We start from the raw sequence: 22,696 nt of genomic DNA on the forward strand, positions 1-22,696 counted from the left end.
ACCTAACACAGAATCTCAATACATAAATGAATGAACAAATGAAAAAAACAAATCTGCGAACTACCAAAAAGCTAGAGGAAAATTAAAGGACCTGTCACTTACTACATGTCCTTAAGGGGGGGAGGGGGACTAATTTCCTGAATATGTTACACTCATCACATGTTACTTCAAATTAAATGAGTTCGACTATTTAGAAATTTTAAAAAACTCTGATGGAAAGACCAAACGTAGACATACAAGGGCTGAAGTAGCCAAAGTAATAACAGTGTTCCAAAATCCACAGTTGCAAAATGACACGATTAACCTTCAATTTCAAAGTATAAATGCTATGTGAACAAAGATGTAAAGGTCACTGAAGCTCAAGGCATTACTGCAAGTGACTCGAAGCTGCTACTCCCCTTATTAACAAGCTTGTTCTATGGCCCAGCAGAGTAGACAATGAGGCGCAAAAGGAAATAGCAGTTGGCCAGGAGCCTAATGAAGAAGATAACCTGTGTACCTCTCTTCCTTGTTATTTTAAAGGACTTGGGGAACAAAGAAACAAATATAGGAAACCAAGTGGAGGGGAGACTTCATATACCAAGTGCACACTAGAAAACACTGACAACACTAACCAGCTGCCATGGACAAAAGGAGCCTTTTTTGTCTTTAAACTAGCAAAGTAGTTCAATGTCTTTTAGCAAACTGGAAATAGTAAGACAGAGAACAAAGATGCCAAATCTCAAAAGTGTGGATTTCTGGGTCAATTTGACCACAAGAATGGATCAATTCACCAAAGAAATAATGGCATTAAAAGGGGGAAAGACAGACAGAAAGGAGAAAATGGAGGGTTCCTTGTGAAATATAAGCTGGGAAGAGCATATAAATAGCCAAAGAAACAGAAACAATGGAGAAATCATGGGGGGGGGAAGCTAAAACATAAAATACAATAAAAGGATTTGAGGAAGATAAAAACAAAGAAAAGGTTTCAGGTCCTACCAAGCAATGACCAGTAACCTACACCCTAAGAGCAGCTTCATGAGATAGAAAGGCCTGAGAGTGCAGAAATGCTGAAACAGAATGAAATCATAAACTTTTTTTTTTTAATTCTAAGACTGGGGAACAAAAATGCTCATATGAGCTGAGTCATAAAAACTTATGAAAAAAGAATATGATCAAAGGTTAAAGGGGAATAAACTCCCTTCTATGAAAAAAATCCAAATAGTAATAATAAATGAGATTAAGATGAAAGTGCATTGGTTAGGGAAATGGCATGCCAATCAAGCATAGAACTTGCAAGTTGATGGTCCCTTTCTCTCTTTTCTTTTTGTTCCCTATTCTGGAATTGACAGTTTGCAAGTTTGTAGGCAAGCTGTAACTCCTAGCAAACATGTCTCTAATTTTGAAAAGACTGAGACACACTTCAAATAAAGTATAGTGAGCTGCTAATGATTAGCAAAAAGATTTTAATTGTGATAAGATACTTGGCATACATTTTAAAAATGCATAACATAAATTTGTTATTTTAACCATCAGTTCTTCCTGTAATGGAATCAGTCACTATCTATCTTCAGAACGTCTCACCCTCCCAAACCAAAACTCTACAAACTGCTCTTATTTTCAGTTTGTGAAGCACACTATTCTAAGTACCTCACAGTAAGTAGAAACATAGGATAAACATCCTTTCGTGTCTGCCTTCTTCCGCGTGGAATATTTTCAAGATTCATCCACTCTGTAGTATGTACCTTAATTTCATTCTTTAAAGGTTAAATAATAGTCCATTGTGCATATATGTTAGGTTTTGTTTATTAGTGGTTTGCCTCCGTTATTTAGCTATTACAAATAGGGCTAATAATTAACTCTAACATATAAATATGCCACTTTGAGTCCCTGATTTCAAGCATAATGGTTTTTTATCTAGAAGCAGAATTGATCCCGGTTCGAGCCCCCGGCTCCCCACCTGCAGGGGAGTCGCTTCCCAGGCAGTGAAGCAGGTCTGCAGGTGTCTGTCTTTCTCTCCCCCTCTCTGTCTTCCCCTCCTCTCTCCATTTCTCTCTGTCCTATCCAACAACAACGACGACAACAATAGTAACTACAACAATAAAAAAAAATTTTTTTAAAGAAGCAGAATTGCTGGACCATATGGTAACTGCAAACCACACTATCTTCCACAGCGACTGCACTATATTCCCAGCAGCAATAAGCAAGGATTCCAACTGTTTCAATGTCAAATGTTTTGTTTGTTTGATTGCTTGGTTTTTTGTTTGTTTGTTTGTTTGTTTGTTTTTTAATGCTAGCTCTCTTAGAGTATAAAGTGTAGAATATCCCTGTGGTTTCTATTTCACTTCCCTAGTGATAACTTTTGTTTGGAATCTTTTCTTGCGCTTATTGACTATTTGTGTCTCTTCTTGATTTCTCTCCTCTTTTTAAAGTTCTTTGTCCATTTTTTTTATTTGGGTTGCTTTGGTCAGAGAATTTTTGAAGAGAGACACAAAGGAAGGCTTTCTACACTCTAAGTTAGTTACTAGTGGAGAATGACTAGGACATGTGAACCAGATTCTCTTAGGAAAACTAACTATGAAGAATCAGATGAGACCATAGTACAAATTCAGCAGAAGAGAAAAAGCTTCCAATTATGCAAGAAGAGAAACTTTCTTATAAAACATCTTCTACCTGGCTGCAATTCTGTAGTAATCAGTGTCATTTTCTCTTCTAGCAGATTTTTCTATCACTAAAACACTGCATTTTTTTTTTTTACTATAATAGTACTTCTTTGATAAGTCAAACTGTTACTATTGTTCATATAACATTTCATGTAAACTTAAGTTCTAACTCAAATCAGGTATGGTATATTGCACCAAAGCCAAAGACCCTAGGGAAGAAGAGGAATGAAAGGGTAGAGAGAGTATAAGGGTCCTGGTCCATGACGGTGGGGTAAGGAGCAAAGCTGAGAGTGTTCTGCAGACACCTATCATAGGGAGATGAGAGATTGGCTCCACATATCAACAACTAACTGTAAACTACAACCCCCCCCCCAAGAAAATGGTAATAAAGAAAGAAATTTAAGTTCTGGTCTTTGACTCTAGCAACCTCGTTATAAATACCATCAGAAAAAAATCAATTAGACTTATTTATGAAAGGTTTCCATCTTTTGGTCCTGCAACAACAGGTCATTGTTAAAGAATGCCAGAAAGTCTCAATGCTGGGCTTCTATAGTGTACATTTCCTAAAATACATGATGATAAATCTGATCTGATCTGATCTTGAATCCACAAAAGCAAGTATCTTTTCTATTTCAACAACAGACAGTTCATTTTCACTCAAACTAACGAGATACAAGCAGCTGGCTCCATGACAGAGGAGTGGAGTGGCAAACAGAGTCCTGAGTTTGAAGCCTGGTGCCACAATAGAGAGCTCTGTCTGTCTCTCTCTCTCTGTCTCCCCCTGCTATGCACATACATGCGCCTTCTCTTGTTCTCATTAACAAATCATTTGTAAAAAGGAAATGCAAGGATCATTTACTTTGTTCCCTTTTTCCTTTTAAAGGCTAAACATTCTAAGTATTTTGTGAATGTCTATCTCTACAGTAATAAAACTGATTTGAATTTTTTAACTTGACTACAACACAAGTATCCAGCTGAAAGTTGCCATCCTTGTATCCCCTCAGAAAGTCTTATGTTTCCACAGAAGATGTTGACAATTCCAGACACAGCTTTCGGAACACTTTGGTAACTGTCTTTGACAGCAAATCTCAGAGGTTTCACAAAGCCTAAAGTGAAAAAAATATATATATATTTTTTACACCTCCATTTTATAAGTAAGTATACTGAGAGAAAAGGTAGGTAATCTGTCTACTACTGCATCACAGTAAGTGAGAGAGCTGAAATTAGAAGCAAGATCTATCCAACTCAAAATCTCTGACTCAATGGGTAAGGTACATGCTTTGCATGTGTGAGGCCCTGGCTTTGGTCCCCTGACCCACATATGACCAAGAGGTGTTCTGGCTGGTGCTTAGTCTCTCATAAAGTAAATAAATATTTTAAATAGCATAAATACCTGGATCTTAATAGTTTCACTTGCAGTATGTTGTTTTAATAATAAAATAAGTGAAGTCTAATGATCTCACAGTGTATTTACTTTTATAAAATTGTGTTAAAATTTATGGGGGGGGTTAATTAATGGTTGCCAATGGAATAAGTGAAAATCCACTAAGAAAACAGATGTTCTGCAGTGGATACAGGACTTTAAAAAATTCAATGAAAGTCTTGTTTATTCAACTCTATCATACCATTTCCTTTCTGGTTGGGCTCTTTGCCCGAAAGCACCCTAAAATTATAATTTCCTGGAAAAGAATTTTAAAGGGGAAGAAGCAAGCTTTTGTCCATTCTATACCCTTGGAATATTTTTTTTCTGAGAATGTTTCCATGTAAACTTAACTGGAAAGCACAATAGTAACTGTAAATTCCTTGCAACAAATACACAGAATTAACAAGTATGACAGCCACCTTCATAATCCTAAAGACATGCTACTATATATACTTTTAAAAAAAGGGGGGTGGTCAGGCGGTAGCGCAGTGGGTTAAGCGCAGGTGGCGCAAAGCGCAAGGACCGGCGCAAGGATCCCGGTTAGAGCCCGGGCTCCTCATTCGCAGGGGAGTCACTTCACAGGCAGTGAAGCAGGTCTGCAGGTGTCTTTCTCTCCCACTATCCCTGTCTTGCCCTCCTCTCTCCATTTCTCTCTGTCCTATCCAACAGTGCTGACATCAATAATAACTACAGCAATAGAAAACAAGAGCACAAGGGAATAAAAACATTTTTAAAAAAATTAAAAAATAAATCCAGCAGTGTCCTCTGCCTGCTCAGTTCCATTGCTCCTAGTGGCTATTGTTGTTGGGGTTTGTTGTTGTTGTTGTTGTTTGCCTTTTAATTTCAGAAAGAGAAAGACAGAGAGGGAGGGAAAGAGGGAAAGAAAAACTGCACTGCAGTGCTCCCCTAATGTGAGTTTCCCCACTGTCATGTACAGTTCTGCCGTGTGATGCTGCTGAGGCTCAAACCCAGGTCCTCCAGCACGGTGAGGGGTGCTCTTCACTAGGTGTCTTCTGGCTCCTACATTGTTCTCATTAACAAATCATTTGTAAAAAGGAAATGCAAGGATCATTTACAGACAACATAAAACTTCACACTCAAAATGTTACAACATAGTCACAGCCTAGTAAAAGATAAAACAGAAAAGATTTGTTTAAGAAATCAACAAACGTAGGGGATGGAGAGGTTGTTATAGTGCTTATGTAAAGAGACTCTCATGCCTTAGGCACCAAAGGTCCCAGATTAATTCTCAGCATCACCACAAGCTGGAGCTGAGCAGTGCTCTGGTAATAAATAAATAAATAAATAAATAAATAAATAAAATTTAATAATTCAGTTTAAAAAATAAATGAGCAAACTTATGCATCCCTAACTTCAATACACCTCATTATATTTTAATTGGATTTTTAAATATTCAACAGCCATACCTAGATTTGAGAAATGATAAAGGAACAGTCAATAGCTGTTAAAAATAAAGGATACTTCCATACAAAACTTGCTAAGATCTACCTATGTATCTGACATATAGAAAAATCCACTTTATGCCAAAGATATAAACCACTACTTAAAAACTGGACTTAACTTATACAGTTTCTAACTTACTCATTTTTCTACAATTAAATTTTAAGATAAAATATGAGAACTTAATCTCCATATATTCACAACTCTTTACCCCATCTATCCCTAGAAGACACTGGAATTAGCAAAATAATTACCAAGACTAAGCTAGCAATTAAAGATGTAATTAGTTACATCAAGAGTAGTGTAACTTGGAAGATGGGCAGTAGCACAACGGGTTAAGCACACGTAGCACAAAGAGCAAGGACCTGTGTAAGGATCCCAGTTTGAGCCCCCAGCACCCCACCTGTGTGGGGGGGTGGATTGATTCACAGGCGGTGACACAGGTCTGCAGGTGTCTGTCTTTCTCTCCCCCTCTCTGTCTTCCCCTCCCCTCCTCTCTCCATTTCTCTCTGTCCTATCCAACAACAGCAGCAATGGCAACAATAGCAACAAGGGCAACAAAATGAGGAAAATGGCCTCCAGGAGCGGTGGGTTTGTAGTGCAGGCACGGAGCCCCAGCAATAACCTTGGAGGTAAAAACAAAAAAACAAAAAAAAAAGTGTGACTTAAAAGAAAGGTTAAGTTCTGGAAACAATAAACAATAAAACAGCTGCATCATTCAATGAGTTTTGTACTGTAATCTCTACTTAAATTTGTTTTTCATCAATAGAGATGGGGAACTATGGAAAGAGCAGTGTCACATCAAGTATCTATCAGCAACAGAGCTTCCCACCCAGCTTTTACAGAACAGAAATCAATGAACGAGGTCTAGAAAGTGGCTCAATGAGTGAAGCTCATGCATTATCATAGGTACCTCAAGTCCTGGGTTCTATCCCTGGCACCAGGGACAGCAACAATGGAACTCCATGAGTAGGGGGAGCAGGCTTTGGTATCTCTCCTTCCTTCCCTCTCTCAAAAATAACTAAATAAATGTATGGTGGGCCAGAAGACTGTTGAGTGGTATTGTGCAAGTAAGAGTACCCCAGTACATTAAACAAAAAAGAAAAATGGAACGCAGCGAGAGCCTGTTCCCAGTACTGCATACACAAGTCTCCTAAAATAGCAGATTCCTAATGAGACAATTCCTTGGCAACAGAGAGTCAAGGAAGCAAAAGCAAGCAGATCAGGGATTAGCCAGAGCTGTGACTCCTTTTGAGTAAAGGAGGAGCAACCTGTCGGCACATACTAATTATACCTGGCCATCTGCACCCTGTAGCCTACCTGCCCCCGCGCTGACACCTCACCATTCTGATGAAGGCCTGGGCTTTTTTTTTTTTAACCAACATATTACTTAAAATGATCATATTGACTATTTGCTGTTTCAAGGTTGTCATTATTATTTTCCTAGTGGTTTGGCTCTAAAAAAAAAAAAAGTTAAAAGGTTTTTTTTTTTTTTTGAAAATTTTATTAGCTCATATATTTTAAATTTCCACTGGAAACCTGTAGAAATCCATTGTTTACTTGATCTGGTTTCTTTAATTTTTAGGAATTTCATGGTTTATTAGAGCAATAATTTCTCTCTAACCTTTATGGTCCAAATTCATTGATTCTCAAAATTTTTTGAATGGATGATTACTAGAAAATAGTTGGTGGACTGCTATATGACGGCAAGATTAGAGACTAATTCAAATATTAATTTAGAAATGCAACTTCATGTTTTAATGGCATGCGAGGGGTTTCACACGTGTTTGACCCTACCACTCCCAGCTTATTTCTATTTCTCTTCCAATATGAGGCAGACAGGGAAAGCGACATCAAGGGAGAGAGGCAGAGAAGAAGAGATATCATAGCACCTATCATGCATGGTGTTTTCATGTGGCTCAAACTAAGGTCTTTATGCATGAAAATGTGTGTGTTCTATCAAGTGAGCAATCTCCCAAACCCCCAATGTGTTTTTAATATACAATATAATTTCATCAAAATTATTTCAAAATTATACTATACAGTGACAAATGCACATTACCAACTATGTCACTGAGACAAATACATTATAGATCAAAGCATAATAAAAATTTAACCAGAGGCTAATATCAAACGTAAGACAACAGCACATGGCATTTAACATGTGAATTCACTTCATTTTGCTATTCATTCTACTGCTGCCAGTTAGGCTTGGATTTGTAAAGCAACTTCAAGATGCCCTTCAATTTGTTTGTCTGTTTGCAGACATATTTAAGATTTACTATTATTATTGTTATTATTATTATTATTATTATCTTCCAGGGTTATCACTGGGGCTTGGTGCCTGCACTATGAATCCACTGCTCCTGGTGGCCATTTTTCCATTGTATTGGATAAAGAAATTGAGAAAAGAGGAGGAGATAGGTAGGTAGATAGATAGATAGACAGACAGACAGACAGACAGACGGTGGGGGGGGAAGCCTTGAACCCTGGTCACTGCACTTAGTACTATGTACATTTAACCAGGTGCACCACTACCTGGCCCCAAGACTCACTTTTTTTTACAAGAGAAAGGCAGGAGCAACAGTCCAGATTTGCTATCCAGGAATCAAACCTGAGCTCTCAGGCATGCAAGCCCTAAACCCTACCCTCTGAGTCACTTCCCTGGTCACCACAAGTATTTATATATATGCAAGGCAAGGTAAGCCAAAAGTTCTACCAAACACTAATAGTAGCAAATTAATTCTCTACTATATGTATACACACACACACACACACACACACACACACACACACAGTAATTTAATAGTCACTTACAAGATTGTAAGATAACAGGAGTGTAACTTCACACCACTTCCACCACCAAATTCTGTGCCCCACCCCTCTCCAGTGGTAACCACCATAGTTCTCCCAAGGTCATAGACACAGTTTGACTTTTTTCTTTCTTTATTCCATGAGTGAAATCATCCCATAGTTGTCCTTTACTTCCTTATTTACTTCACTAATCATCATCAATGCCAGTCCCATCCACTTAGTCCCAAAAGGGCACATATATTTAACTGCTACGTAGTACTCCACTAAGTATATGTTCCATGACTTTTTTTTTCCTTTTTTGACTGAAGTAATTTTTTTATTATCTTTATTTACTTATTGGATAGAGACAGCCAGAAATTGAGAGGGAAGAGGGTGGCAGAAAGGGAGAGACAGAGAGACACCTGCAACACTGCTTCACCACTTGCAAAGTATTCCTCTGCAGGTGGAGTCCTGAGGTTCAAACCCGGGTCCTTGCGAAGTATTTATCCTGTCTTTCCTTTACAAATCATACCACAGGGTACCCAAACAAATTAGGGTAGTAATACAAGAAATCAGAACTATATATTTAGTACTTTACCATTTTGCAGCACCCAAGGAATTAATATAACTAAGCACTGATTATAGCTACTGACTAGTTGAGTGACAGCTAGACACTGACTCCTACAGTCTTGCAAAATACCACCAATTACAATGGTTAAGGAATCAAACTGGAATCTGACCCAGTATCTGGACCTAGCTGCCTATTAGCAGGAAGGATGGAAAACAAAGGAGCATGTTAAACTGCACTGTAAGTAAGCAATCTTCAGAATTCAGACTGTGGGAAACTACAATGCAAACAGCCCAGGTTCTTCAACAGGAAAAGGGGGGGGGGGGGGTCTCGAGAGAGAAAGAGAACAGAGAACTAAGCAAAAGACTGAAAGTAGCAAATCATATCACATCTAATTTCTAATCCTCAAGACCAATGAATGTAGCAATGCGTATTTAGGTTCTTACTGTAACTTCTTTTTTAACCAGAGCTTTATGTAGCTCTAGTTTTAAAAGTAACTTCAGTGGTCCTGGAAGTGGCGCAGTAGATTGGATTCTCAACCACGAGATCCTGAGTACAATCCCCACATGTACCAGAATAATGTCTGTTTCTTTCCCTCTCTCTTCCTACCTTTCTCATGAATAAATAAAAAATAGTAACTTCAGAGCCTCAGACATGAAAGTCTTTTGCATAACCATTGTGCTGTCTCCCCCACCATAGGTTCTGACTGTAAAAGTCAGGATAATGCCTACTAGTGGGTACGGGTAGCTGTCATTAGGATGAATCATTCAAAAGGAGCTCCTAGGGGAGGCAAAATTTGGTTTTTACTGATGTTTTATTTTACAACTAAATATCTTAAAATAGCAGGTTACCAAGACATCTGAACAGTTCAACACCTAATGAAGATAGGTTTGTCTCCCATTCTGTAGTCTAAGGTAGTGTGCATGGACACATGCGGTTAAAAAGGAAGTCAGTGCTCATTACTACCTCTCTACCTACTCTTCGAAAAGAAAAGACTAATGTCACGTTTTGAGTCTATTAGATTCATTGTCCTAGAAGTCTGTTATTCTTAGATTATACATTGCCCAATTTTTCCTTTTCCTATCCAGTCTCCTCACACTCCCCAAAGTTGCTCAAAAACAAAACTTAGGAGGTAGGATTGATTCTTTCATCCTCACTGTCCATCTCTAGTGTACCAGTAAATCCTTCATTCCTAACTCTAAAACATTACTTAGGCCCCATCCCTAGTGACTCCACCATCTCTAACCGTGAATAAACTCTTGCAGTAACTTCCTAACTTGCTTCTTTGCTTTTATTCTTAAGCCTCTCCAATCTATTTTGCTGAAAGCAATCTTTCTAAAAATTGCTTAAAGCCTTTTAATGACAGCCAATTGCACTCTGACTTGAATCCAAATTCTTTTCCAGAGCCTGCATCATTGAATCCCTGCCTTATTTCTGATCTCACAGCCAGCTACTTTCTCTAGTTCTACAACCTGGTCACAAAGACTCATTTCAATTCCTCCCACAATTCCTATCGCCAAAACTCATGCTCCTAGCTAACTAGCTTTCTCTATTTTTCTCTCTCCTTCTTTCTTTTTCTTTTTTTCTTCCTTTCTTTTTTAGAGAAAGGTGACCAGTATCACAGCACCATTCTAGTAGCCATGGACTTCCCTCTAGTTGTCCATGGTGTTCAAACATAGTGCCAGAGCCTCACACACAGCAAATTGTGTCCTCTACCTAGTGAGCTATCTCCTGGTCCCACAGACCTTTCCCCTGTGCTCACAATAATCTTCTCATGCTACTTATACAGATTTTCAAACTCTTGTCACAGCTTAAACTTTGCCTTTTCAGAGATGTATCATCCAGCTATCTTATTAAACAGGGTCCACTTTTCTCTATCAATAGACATTAATTCTATCCTTTATAGCAAGCTACAACTAGTGTTCATGTCCTATGAGGGCAAAGATCACATCTGTTCCATTAAATAATGAAGGTAATAAATTAATATTTAATAAATAAATGTATGAATGAAAAAATAAATGCACTCAATCAAAGCTGACAATTTCTGCCATAAGTATAATCGTGGGTGGGGAGGTGGCAGTGTCATTATTGAGCATGTTATAAAGAGAAAGGGAGCAAGGTGAAAAAAGAAGAAAACACCACAGCACTGCTCCACCACCCATGGAACTCCCTTGTACCATCTTGGTGTTCCCATAAGACACCAGGGCTCACATCATATGGTAAGGTGCACACGTGACTGGGTGAGCTACCCCTGCGTCCACATTGTTGAGCAACAGGTTGGAGTCAGGAATGAAACCAGTTTCCTCACTGTCAGTTCTACACAGACCTACAATGCTTTTTCCCAGCACAAATCACAATCCATAAATATACTGTGAAAATAAGTTGGTGGGACATGACGAGCAGTTCTGAAAAGACAGGACGGAAAACTCATAATACATTTCATAAAAGTTGTTTTCGGGCAGTCGGTGGTAGTGCAGCGGGTTAAGCGCAGGTGGTGCAAAGCACAAGGACCAACGGAACGATCCCGGTTTGAGCCCCCAGCTCCCCACCTGCAGGGAAGTCGCTTCACAGGCGGTGAAGCAGGTCTGCAGGTGTGTCTTTTCTTTCCGCCCCTGTCTTCCCCTCCTCTCGCCATTTCTCTCTGTCCTATCCAACAATGACAACATCAATAACAACAATAATAACTACAACAATGAAAAACAAGGACAACAAAAGGGAAAATAAATAAATATAAAATAATTAAAAAGTTTTCATTTTATATATGAATTTGTACTGTGTCTCATAATTTTTTTCTTTGAAAGCCACTAATATATGATGACCTGAAATAACAGTACACCTGGTTTTTTGAAGCCATTCTCAGTGGGATTTCATTTTAATGAGAATTTCTGAAGACCTCTACAACAGAGGAAATTTGTTAAGGAAGTCTGAGGAATCTAAATACCATTTTGGCACCTTGAGTCATTAACATGGGTTCTCGCATCTACGGTCCATGTTCCTCATGCACCTCCTGGGGAAACCAACTCAGTAATGTGAATGAAGGTACATATGTCATCATCTAGTACTCTAAATCATGATTCTCAGATCTGGCTGCACACTAGAGTCTCCACAGAGAAGAATGATACCCAAAGTCACAAATTTCAAAGTTAGTGACAAAACTGGGCCTAACACCCAGATATAACACTACTTTGTGTGTGTGTGTTATGAGAAAAGCATACAGACATATAAAGAATAGCAAGCAGCAATTCAGTACTATGACTGTTCAGGAAACGAGGATAAAATGCAACTGACAAGAGGTACACTCAGGGATCTTCAGCCATGTTAGTAGTATTTTATTTCTAAAGCTGGGTATCAGTGCTTAAGTATGGGTTAAATGAGTTCCCATCACTTCTGGGGTGTCTGAAGATTTCCTAATTTAAAAAAGAGCAACAGTGGGGCAGTTCAGTAGCACACCAAGTTAAGCACACACAGTACAAAGTGCAAGGTTTGAGCCCCCGGGACCCCACCTATAGGAAGGTCGATTCGCAAGCTGTGCAGTAGGTCTGCAAGTATCTTTCTCTCCCCCTCTCTATCTTTCCCTCCCCCTCTCAATTTCTCTCTGCCCTATCCAGCAGCAACAATAGTAACAACAACAATGGGGAAAAGATGGCCCCCAGGAACAGTGGATTCCTAGTGTAGGCAGGAGCCACAGCAATCCTTGAGGCAAAAAAAAAAAAAATGAAGATGTCATATACCCAAACAGTACCATACTAGAAAAACAGAAGTACCTTAAGCTACTTCCTGAAGCAAACCTTGAAGAAAAAGTAAAACAGGTTACTAGGAAAAACAAAAACAAAAACAGTTTTCTAAAGGAAGAGCATGAACAAAGTTGGGATTACTCACAAACTACCTCAGTAAAGGACAAGGAAGGGCCCGTGGGTGATGCACCCAGTAAAGCACACACATTACCTTGCACAAAGAGCGCGATTCTAGCCCCTGTCCCCAGCTACAGAGGTGAAGCAGTGTTGCGGGCATCTCTCCATTCCCTCCCAATTTTTCTCTGTCTCTATTAAAAATAAATTGGTTGCTAGGAGTGGTAGATTTGTTGTGTAGGAGGGGTAGATTTGTTGTGGAGAGGCTTAAGTAGGCCTCAATGATAACCCTGGTGACAAGAAAACCATAAAAATACATCTTAAAACAAAAACAGGATAAAAGGGAAATTTCATTAAGATAGATTCTTCTTGAATAGTAAGTAACCAAAGTCTGGGAGATTAAGGCTAAAACCAAGTGATAGTGCCCTTTGTTCTAAGCAGACCACTGACCCATCCTCCCCCACCTCAAAAAAGAAAGAAAGAAGCCTGGTTGAAGTCATGTTTTAGCAAAATAAATCAGAAGCTAAGTGCAGGATGAACTAAAACATACTGTGCTCTATGGAACATTAGAAAGGCTTTGTAGGGCAGCAAAAAGGATACAGAAAAAATTGGGCCCTGGGGCTGTGACCCTACACTCAACGAAGCTCTTCTCTTGTCAAATTTTCTACTGTTAAAACAAAAAAATGTTTTAAACTACTGGACTAACGTGCCCAGTTTGAATCATTACTGTAAATTCAGTGTGAGGCTCATAAAAAATGCAGGGATAGAACAGTGGTCTTGGGAATGAAATGCAGAAAAGAATTTAGTCTTTTTGACAGAAAATCTGATAGGATCTAATAGCAAATCAAAGAGGGTAATGAAAAAGTGGACTTACTGACAAAAAATAAAAATAAACTGGGGCCAGGTGGTGGCGCACCTGGTTGAGCGCACGTTACAGTGCACAAGGACCCAGGTTCGAGCCTCTGGTTCCCACCTGCAGGGGGAAAGCTTCACAAGTGGTGAAGCAGTGCTACAGATGTCTCTCTGTCTCTCTCCCTCTATCACTCCCTTCCCTCTCAATTTCTGACTGTCTCTATCCAACAAATAAAGATTTAAAAAAATTTTTAAAAAAAAACAAAAGGGGGTCGGGCGGTGGCGCAGTGGGTTAAGCGCATGTGGCGCAAAGCGCAGGGACCGGAGTAAGGATCCCGGTTCGAGCCCCCGGCTCCCCACCTGCAGGGGAGTCGCTTCACAGGCGGTGAAGCAGGTCTGCAGGTGTCTATCTTTCTCTCCCCTTCTCTGTCTTCCCCTCCTCTCTCCATTTCTCTCTGTCCTATCCAACAACGAATTGCGTCAACAAGGGCAATAATAATAATCACAACGAAGCTACAACAAGGGCAACAAAAGGGGGGAAAAAATGGCTCCAGGAGCAGTGGATTCATGGTGCAGGTACCGAGCCCAGCAATAACCCTGGAGGAGGAAAAAAAAAAAAAAAAAACAAAAAACACTGAGCAGCACTGGCTCCTATATGAGTGTGTGCAGAGACTTGTTCAAAAGTGCTGCTTAGGGAAGAAAAAAAAAAAAGCAAAGTGGCCTTCTTAGCAAATGGGGCCCAAAAGAAGACTATAGAATGGATGGAAGATTAAGAAAGCTAGCCATTTCAAAGCAGAAGCTTCACTGTGCACACTAAGACAGTGGATGGCCTTTGCAGTCAGTCAGACCTAGAATTCCAGCACATCCTTCACTGGCCAAGTGATTTAACCTCTATGAGCTTCATTTAAAAGGAAACGGTAGGGCTTGCAAAATAGCACACCTGGGAGTGAGCCTGCTTGGCCTTGTCCAAGACCCAAGTTTAAATCCGGCTGCCACCACACTGGGGGAAGACTCACTGCTATGGTATCTTTTTCTGTTTCTACCTAAACCCATTATGGAGCACTGTGCAAACCGTTTCATGCACAACTGCAAACTGTTTTGTGTACAATCTCGTTAAATCCTCACATGTTTTACAGATAAAGAAATTAAATTGAGTGGCCTAGAAAATTTCAGAACCAAGACTCCATTTAGGACAATAACACAAAGAAATGTATAGGTAAACCCCTGGAAAAGTTCTACTGTATTCTTAGAAGGGCACTACAAAAACTTAGTGTTAGTCATCCAGGTGGTAGGTAAACCCAGTTTGTTCATCTACAAAACAATAAGTGCCCATAATCCAATCTTTTCTATAGGGCTGCTCTGAGGACTAAATAATATTATGAAAATGCAACAAAAACTTTAAGAGATACTCAGTTACACCACAGTTAACATCATACGTCTTTTGGATGTAGTAACATCATCATAGGTCTTTTGGACATAACTTCAACTGAGAGTTAACCAACTCAGAGTTGATGAAGCTGGACTGCTGACAGTTATCTCAGAGATGCCCATTTCCAGTTCTTCTGTAACAGAAAAGGAAGAAAATGTATTTCCAATTCTCCTCCACTGGGCTAAAACTGGGTGCCCAGTCAATACTATAATAGAAAGCTTATTACTTTACCAAATGCCAGCAAAGATTCCTATCAAAGGAAGATCTTCTATCTGTTAACAGGTCTCTTTTGGAAGTCCTTCCACAGCCCTCTTTCTCTCCCTGGAACAGATGGTTTCCAAGCCTCGAAGCTCACATGTCTAGTCACACAATTCACAATAGCTCGTGGATCTCCTACCTTTATAATTATTCCATGTTCTCAAATATCTCACCTTTCCTCTAAAGATCTCTAAGTAACAAAACACATGAACTCTTCCCAAGCATTTTTTTTTTTCTCATACAAGATTTATTCCCCACCACCCTGCTCCAATTCACAGTGGAGGACTAGGGGATCCAGAACAGAATCCCCCAGATACATGAAACACCCCACAAATACTGTGTTCTTCTTTCTCTCCCTCTTGCCAACTCCCAACTCCTTTCCCTCACCTTCCAATTTGTTTTCACAACAAAGTTCACCTATAAGACAGCTAGCTGAGCTCTGAGAAGACAGAAGGTGCTTAAAGTCGGTTGGAAAACTACCATGGTGTAGTTTCGCCCCTGACCTTCACACAAAGATAAATGACTATGAATCATGCACCTAGTTCTTTACCCTCCTCATTGTTAACTATTTTCACCCCCCTGGCCTCTACCTCGTCCATTAACCAAGAGTAAACTTGTTAGCACACTCCCTTCTGCAGCACACACAAATGGGCTCTGTCCAACATCCCTTACCCAGATATGAGGATGCTGGGGGAGTGGTCCCTGAGGATCAGCAAAGGGTTAATTCAGAGGGATAAGAGGATAAGAGGTTGACTTCAGTTGAGTGGGTTGGCAAAGAAAGGTGCATGGGCTTAGAACTAATTACCATTTGGGGGTTTTGTCTCACACGATTTTACAAAGATACCTCCTCACAAGAGGTCTCTGAATTACAGATAGACTTTTACAACTGGGCTCTTCAATAAAGGAGATCCTGTCAAGTCAAGAAGCACTAGGGGAGCTGAAAAGGAGTTTGGAAAAGCTGGCGCAAGAAAAGCTTGCAGCTCCAAAGTGCCACCTGGCCATCCCTCATGCAATCTTCACAACAGCACTCACTATATGGGAGATTGCTCTGCTTATTTTATAAATTTTGAAACTGAAGTTAAATATTTTAACCAGTTAAATGACATGTCTATTCTTAAGGAGGGAGGCACATCATGGACTTATCTATCAATAAACAGCCTTGTCTTAAGTTTCCTAGGTTTATTTGAAATATTAGTTCAAACACATCTACTGTACGTGCTTACCACCTCCAATACACCAAAAAATCAAATATAAAGGATCAGTCCGTATCAAAGCATTATTATTTTCACGTGCTAGCAGAAAAACAATATAACTTCATGGAGAAGGGGGTTCTAATTTAAGATCCCTACAGCCCTGAGCCACAAATACTTTTGAACTTGGAGGGGGGGAGAAGTCAACACCTGTCAGGACAGTGCACCCATAGTTCTGTGTAGCTATTAATATGCAATTCCTTAAACTGTAAATAAACTCGCCCCCTCAAAATAATAATAACAACAACAAAAAGAGCGGTGACATTATGAAAATCACTTAGCAAGACAGTCCATATGGGTTTAGGATGACCGATCACTGCCTAGACTTTGGCAAAGTCCAGACTCTGAACTTGCCACGAGGTGCAGCTCTGCCGGCCCAGGAGCGCGGCCCCAGGGAGCCAGGCGCTCGGCACCCCCGCGCCCGCGCTGCAGGCCCGCCCGCCCAGGCCCGGCCGCCCCGCGGACAGAAGCCGCGCGCCCCGCGCACTCGCGCTCCGGCCCAGGGCGCGCAGCGATCGGGCCCCGCAGGAGGCGACCGGGTCGCGGCCCGCCCGGCCTAGCCACCCCAGCCCCCGCCCCCGCCCCGCGGCCCAGCGACCCGCGCTCCTTACCTCTTGGGTGCGGGCGGCTGCTCCATGGCGGCCGGGGGCACAAGGAAGGGCCCGGTGGGCGGCGAGAGCCAGAGGGAGAGAAGGAGCCAGGGGAACCGGCCGCCGAGCCCGGGAGCAGAGGAGCGGAACTCCAGGAACTCCGAGCAACTTTCCCGTAACTCCGCGGCAAAACCCCCTCCCGCTCCCGAGAGCCGCTCCTCCGGGCGCGCCCCGCCCCTCGACCGCCGGCCGCGGTCCACGGAGTGTGGGCGGAGCGGCTGCGGCGCGAGCCCGGTGGACGGGGCCAGAATGCGAAAGAGTGGGCGGGGCGGGATTCCGCGCTGGCCGGGTGAGCGGGGTGGGCGGGGTGAGCGGCGTGGGCGGGGCCTGGGCCGGGGGACAGAAAGGCCAGCTGTTGCTGCCTCAGGAGGAGGAAAGGAAAAAAACTAAAATGAAGTTGGGGGTTGAATTGTTATGTGAAAACTTGAGAAGTGTTAAGCATGTACAAGCTATTTTATTTACTGTCGACTTCAAATCATTAATCCCCCAATAAAGAAATTTTTTAAAATAAATAAAAATAAAAGAAAGGCCAGGTGGGCACTTGGATGAGAATGAGGTTGAGGCCTGCTCAGAACCCACCTTCTCTAGTTTGATCTGTCCCAACGCTTCTGCTCTTAACTCTAGCCTTTGTTTTTGCCGCAATCCTGATTTGAGTCATTTTTCTGAATTTCCCAAGGCCGCATCTTGTGCCGGCCTTTGAAGTATTTCTGACTGCCCACGCTTCCCTCTCTAAAGTTCTCTTTATAGTTACTAGTTATGGCTTTTTTTTTCCCCCAAGTCAGATGACATTTGTAGCTACAGGGCCAGGGATACTTCTGGAAATTCTTGTTTGATTCTGATTGTGGACAAGCCCTTCACTCAGTTGTTTCACAATAATTACACCTTATTACAAAGAAAATGATTACTGCAGAGAGGTTTTTCAGTGTGCCAAATTCAACTCTCTATGGGCAATCTGGCAAACTTATTCCAAATGTTGTAGATAAAAGGCTTCAAGAAGTTAGTTTGTTTCCTTCTTAAAACACTTTGCCCCAACCTATCCCCAGACTCTTACACCATTGTATTTGGTACCTTTATGCATCCTATTGGATTTAATAGTACGAAAACCTATCTAAAAGAGAGACCATAATAAGGCCAGGCCACTTATTTCCTTGGTTCCTTTCCTGTTAAGTCATCCATGGCTCAATTCTATTTTCTTCCCTCTCATTCCTTTGGGTCTCAGGGTAGTGACTGTCCCACACCTCCCTAAATTCCTCCACTATTGTTTCTGCCCTTCTCAAATAACCCTTGGTGATTTAACCTTCCTCAACTAACCCAAATTTGAAGGTACCTTCAAATGTATTTCCTACTGAAACCCTGTCTGAGATGAAGAAAGAGGAAGAATATAAAAAAAAATAATAAATCTTTGAGGTCTACCCTCAATCTGAGCTGGGAGTGGACTAATAATTGCTGCCTAACTCCAACAGGATTAGACACTTGGCCTGCATTATCTCATTAAATCTCTAAAAATACCTTGTAAGGTAGTTACTTCCATGTTATGAGTGAAGAAACTGAGGTTCAAAGAGGTGGAGGTAGTTACCCTAAACTAAACAGGAAATCTGAATTATAACCTAAGACTATGTAACTCCAAAGCCAGGTCATATCTCACTATAAATTAGGCAGTTTAAGTATGACAGTAATTGGAAAATAGACAAATAATCCCAGCCTTTATGAATTTTTCATTCTAACTGGATAGACATAGTAAAATGATTAGCCAACTAGTTGAAATGTTAGGTACTACAATCTGCTATATAGTTATAATAATAGTAATAATAATAACAGCAGAGAAAAAGAATTTAAAGTGGGAATACCAGGATGAAATTTAGGTGTTCAGCAGTCTGAATGCTGGTGACAACAGGAAGAGAATTATTGTGAGATTAACTGAACAGTAAATGCTGTGGTCTGGAGGTGAATGTGTCTAATGTTACTGAGTAGTCAAATATTATTCTTCTGAATTACCCAGAAAGAAAATTAAAACAAAACAAAAAGCTTAAGTCTCTGTTTTAATTTGTTTGTGGAAAGTCATGCTGGAGATTCCAAGAAAGAAAACATAGAAATCATCACTCAAACCTGCAAATAAGAGGCAGTAACATTCATAAACAAATGAAAAGTTGTAGGAAAGCCTGAGACATAGATAAGGGTCATTCAGCTTCATTTAGCTGTGAAAGTAGAGTAATTTGTTTCTGCATCCAACCATTTCCAATTGGAATGAAGATAAAGTATGCAATTCAGTTACACTAGCAGAGAGCTTACCAGAATCCTCAATTGAGTGATTTAAGAGAACTGTGAGAGAAATCTGCAGTTTGGGATCTAGTTCCTTTGAAAAGTACATTTGTTTCCACTGCATACTACACACCACTATGTTTTATGGATAGAAAACTATTAAGAATCTTTTCCTCAGTAAACTAGTTGCTATTTATTTAAACTACAAGATTGCATACATCTGGTTTCTTGGGTGTTTATATTTATTTGATAAACAATGTTCATTAACAATTGTTTGTCCTTTTTACTATCACCAAGGGAAAAAATATGGCAGAAAGAAAGCTTAAATCAAATACATGATAGTGTGTAATTTTCTATTTACAAGGGAATTTGGAAGTGTTTCAAGAGGTGACTTTTCCTAAGGATTTTCTTGGGCAGAACTAACAGCTCACTTTGGATAATGGGATGCTTTGACATGTGCACAATCTAGGTTTGAGACTTAGCCCCCACTGCTGGAGGAAGCTTCTCTGTCCCTCTAAAAATAAGAAAATTTTTTTAAAAATTTCTTTGATCTGTTTCACTTTTCTTTTTTTTTAATTTTTTTATATTTATTTTATTTATTTATTCCCTTTTGTTGCCCTTGTTGTTTTATTGTTGTAGTTATCATTGTTGTTGTCGTTGTTGGATAGGACAGAGAGAAATGGAGAGAGGGAGGGGAAGACAGAGAGGAGGAGAGAAAGATAGACACCTGCAGACCTGCTTCACCGCCTGTGAAGCGACTCCCCTGCAGGTGGGGAGCCGGGGTTCGAACCGGGATCCTTATGCTGGTCCTTGTGCTTTGCGCCACCTGCGCTTAGCCCGCTGCGCTACAGCCCGACTCCCCTGTTTCACTTTTCTAACTTATTTTTATAGCTAACATGGAACTAGCATGTCTCCATAAAACCAGTTATCATGTTGCTCTTTCAGCAATGTTAGACTTTCATTTCATTTGTTTGTTTCTCTTACCAATTGTAATGCTTTGTGGAATAAGAACAGTATCTTGTTCATATTTGTCATCTCAAAAATAATCTAGTGGGGGTCGGGCGGTAGGGCAGCGAGTTAAGCACACGTGGCACAAAGCGCAAGAACCCATGTAAGGATCCTGGTTCCAGCCCCTGACTCCCCACCTGCAGAGGGGTCGCTTTATAAGGTCTGCAGGTGTCTATCTCTCCCCCTCTCTGTCTTTCTCTTCTCTCTCAATTTCTCTCTGTCCTATCCAGCAACAACAGCAGCATTAACAACAATAATAATAACAATGATAAACAACAAGGGCAACAAAAGGGAAAAAATGGCCTCCAGCAGGGAACTAAACAAGATGCCCTTCATGGGACATGGAATGCTACTAGGTTCCAGATGCTAACATGATGCCAAATGGACTTCCCTGGGCAGATGTCCCCACCAATGTGTCCTGGAGCCCCACTTCCCTAGAGCCCTGCCCCACCAGAGAAAGAGAGAGACAGGCTGGGAGTATGGATCAACCTATCATTGTCCATGTTCAGTGGGAAGCAATTATAGAAACCAGACCTTCCACCATCTGCACCCCATAATGACCCTGAGTCCATACTCCCAGAGGGATAAAGAATAGGAAAGCTATTAGGGGAGGGGATGGGCTATGGAGTTCTAGTGGTGGGAATTGTGTGGAATTATACCCCTCTTATCCTATGGGTTTTGTCAGTGTTGCCTTTTTATAAATAAAAATTAAAATAAAAAAAATAGCCTCCAGGAGCAGTGGATTCGTAGTGCAGGCACTGAGCCCCAGCGATAACACTAGAGGCAATCATCATCATCATCTATCATAGTAGTTAGCTACAAGTAACAACTCCAAATGATATTTAAAACAATTATATTTTAATGATATTCAAAGAAAATTCTTTTGTCCCTTTTTTTGTATGCCTTTTCAAAGTTCTCTATCAATATTTGTTCTTATTTTCTCCTTCCTTTTGACAAACAACCCCCTCTAGCTATTTGCCTTTCTCTCCCCTTTGCACACAAATTTTCATTTGCCATATTTCTTCTTATGTGAATTAAAATTTATTTTGCAATATTGTATATTATATCTTGTCCACTCTACAGCTTTTACTTTTTCCTAATCTATTTACTTTTAATTTTTCCTAGTCTAGTTTCTTCAAGTACTGGAAATTGTTGCTGTTTTTCTTATAATACATAGTATCTTGCCTGAGTATTATGTACTCAACCTTTGTATTATTTACATTTGAATGAGTTGGTTTGTCTGGGACAAACTGTTCAAAGAATGGCCTGAAGGGGGTGATGGGTGACAGTTCACTCAGTACAGCATTTGCTTTACCCATTGAGAAGGCCTAGATTTGAGCCCTGGCATGACAAGGGAACAACATAATGAAAGGGTGAGAAGTGTAATAGAGGGTGTCGGGCGGTAGCACAGCAGGTTAAGCGCTAGTGGCTCAAAGCACAAGGACCTGCACAAGGACCTGCGTAAGGATCCCAGCTCGAGCCCCCAGCTCCCCACCTGCAGGGGAATCGCTTCACGGGTGGTGAAGCAGGTCTGCAGGTGTCTATCTTTCTCTCCCCCTCTCTGTCTTTCCCTCTGTTCTCGATTTCTCTATGTCCTATCCAACAACGAACGACATAAGCATCAATAACAACAATAATAACCACAACAAGGCTATAACAAGGGCAACAAAAGGGGGGGAAATGGCCTCCAGGATCAGTGGATTCATGGTACAGGCACTGAGCCCCAGCAATAACTCCGGAGGCAAATAATAATAATAATAAGTGTAATAGCAAAAGTTCTGGATCCTACATAATTGTGCCAAAGGAACTGAAAGTTTTTATTGCAAATTAAGAGCACTGAAAATACAGATAAACATACCACTATTCCTTTCTATCTCTGTTCATTTTCTATTGCTGTACAACAAATTATCCAAAATTTATGAACACTTAAAAATAACGTGATTTCTCATGATTTCTATAGATACAGAATCCAGGTGCAACTTGGCAAGACCTTCCAACTCATGTCAAAATGTAGTCATCAAGGTGTTTCACAGGCCATAGTAACCACCAGGTTTGATCTATCAATTTAACACAATCCAGACTTTCTTTAATCTCAATAAAATGATGTAAAAACTTAATAAACTAACTCCAAAGTTCAGATAAAAGGGATAACAAAAAGAAATGGTGCATGTTATTTTTTGGGAAAGAAGAAAGAAAGAAGGAAAGAAAGAAAGAAAGAAAGAAAGAAAGAAAGAAAGAAAGAAAAGATTGGCCTT

The 22,696-nt window shown here is 40.4% G+C and overlaps 1 protein-coding gene across 1 annotated transcript in view; it reads right to left on the minus strand.

Moving 5' to 3' along the window:
* Positions 1–17,389, minus strand: part of STK3 (serine/threonine kinase 3) — a 267,643-nt gene extending 250,254 nt beyond the window's left edge. Inside the window, exon 1 of the mRNA XM_007532351.3 lies at positions 17,136–17,389. Within this exon, the coding sequence (XP_007532413.1) occupies positions 17,136–17,161 (26 nt within the window). The 5' untranslated portion in view covers positions 17,162–17,389. The remainder of the gene's footprint in view (positions 1–17,135) is intronic.
* Positions 17,390–22,696: the final 5,307 nt, after the last annotated feature.

Source organism: Erinaceus europaeus, chromosome 8 (assembly GCF_950295315.1).
Source record: "Erinaceus europaeus chromosome 8, mEriEur2.1, whole genome shotgun sequence".
Taxonomy (NCBI): domain Eukaryota; kingdom Metazoa; phylum Chordata; class Mammalia; order Eulipotyphla; family Erinaceidae; genus Erinaceus; species Erinaceus europaeus.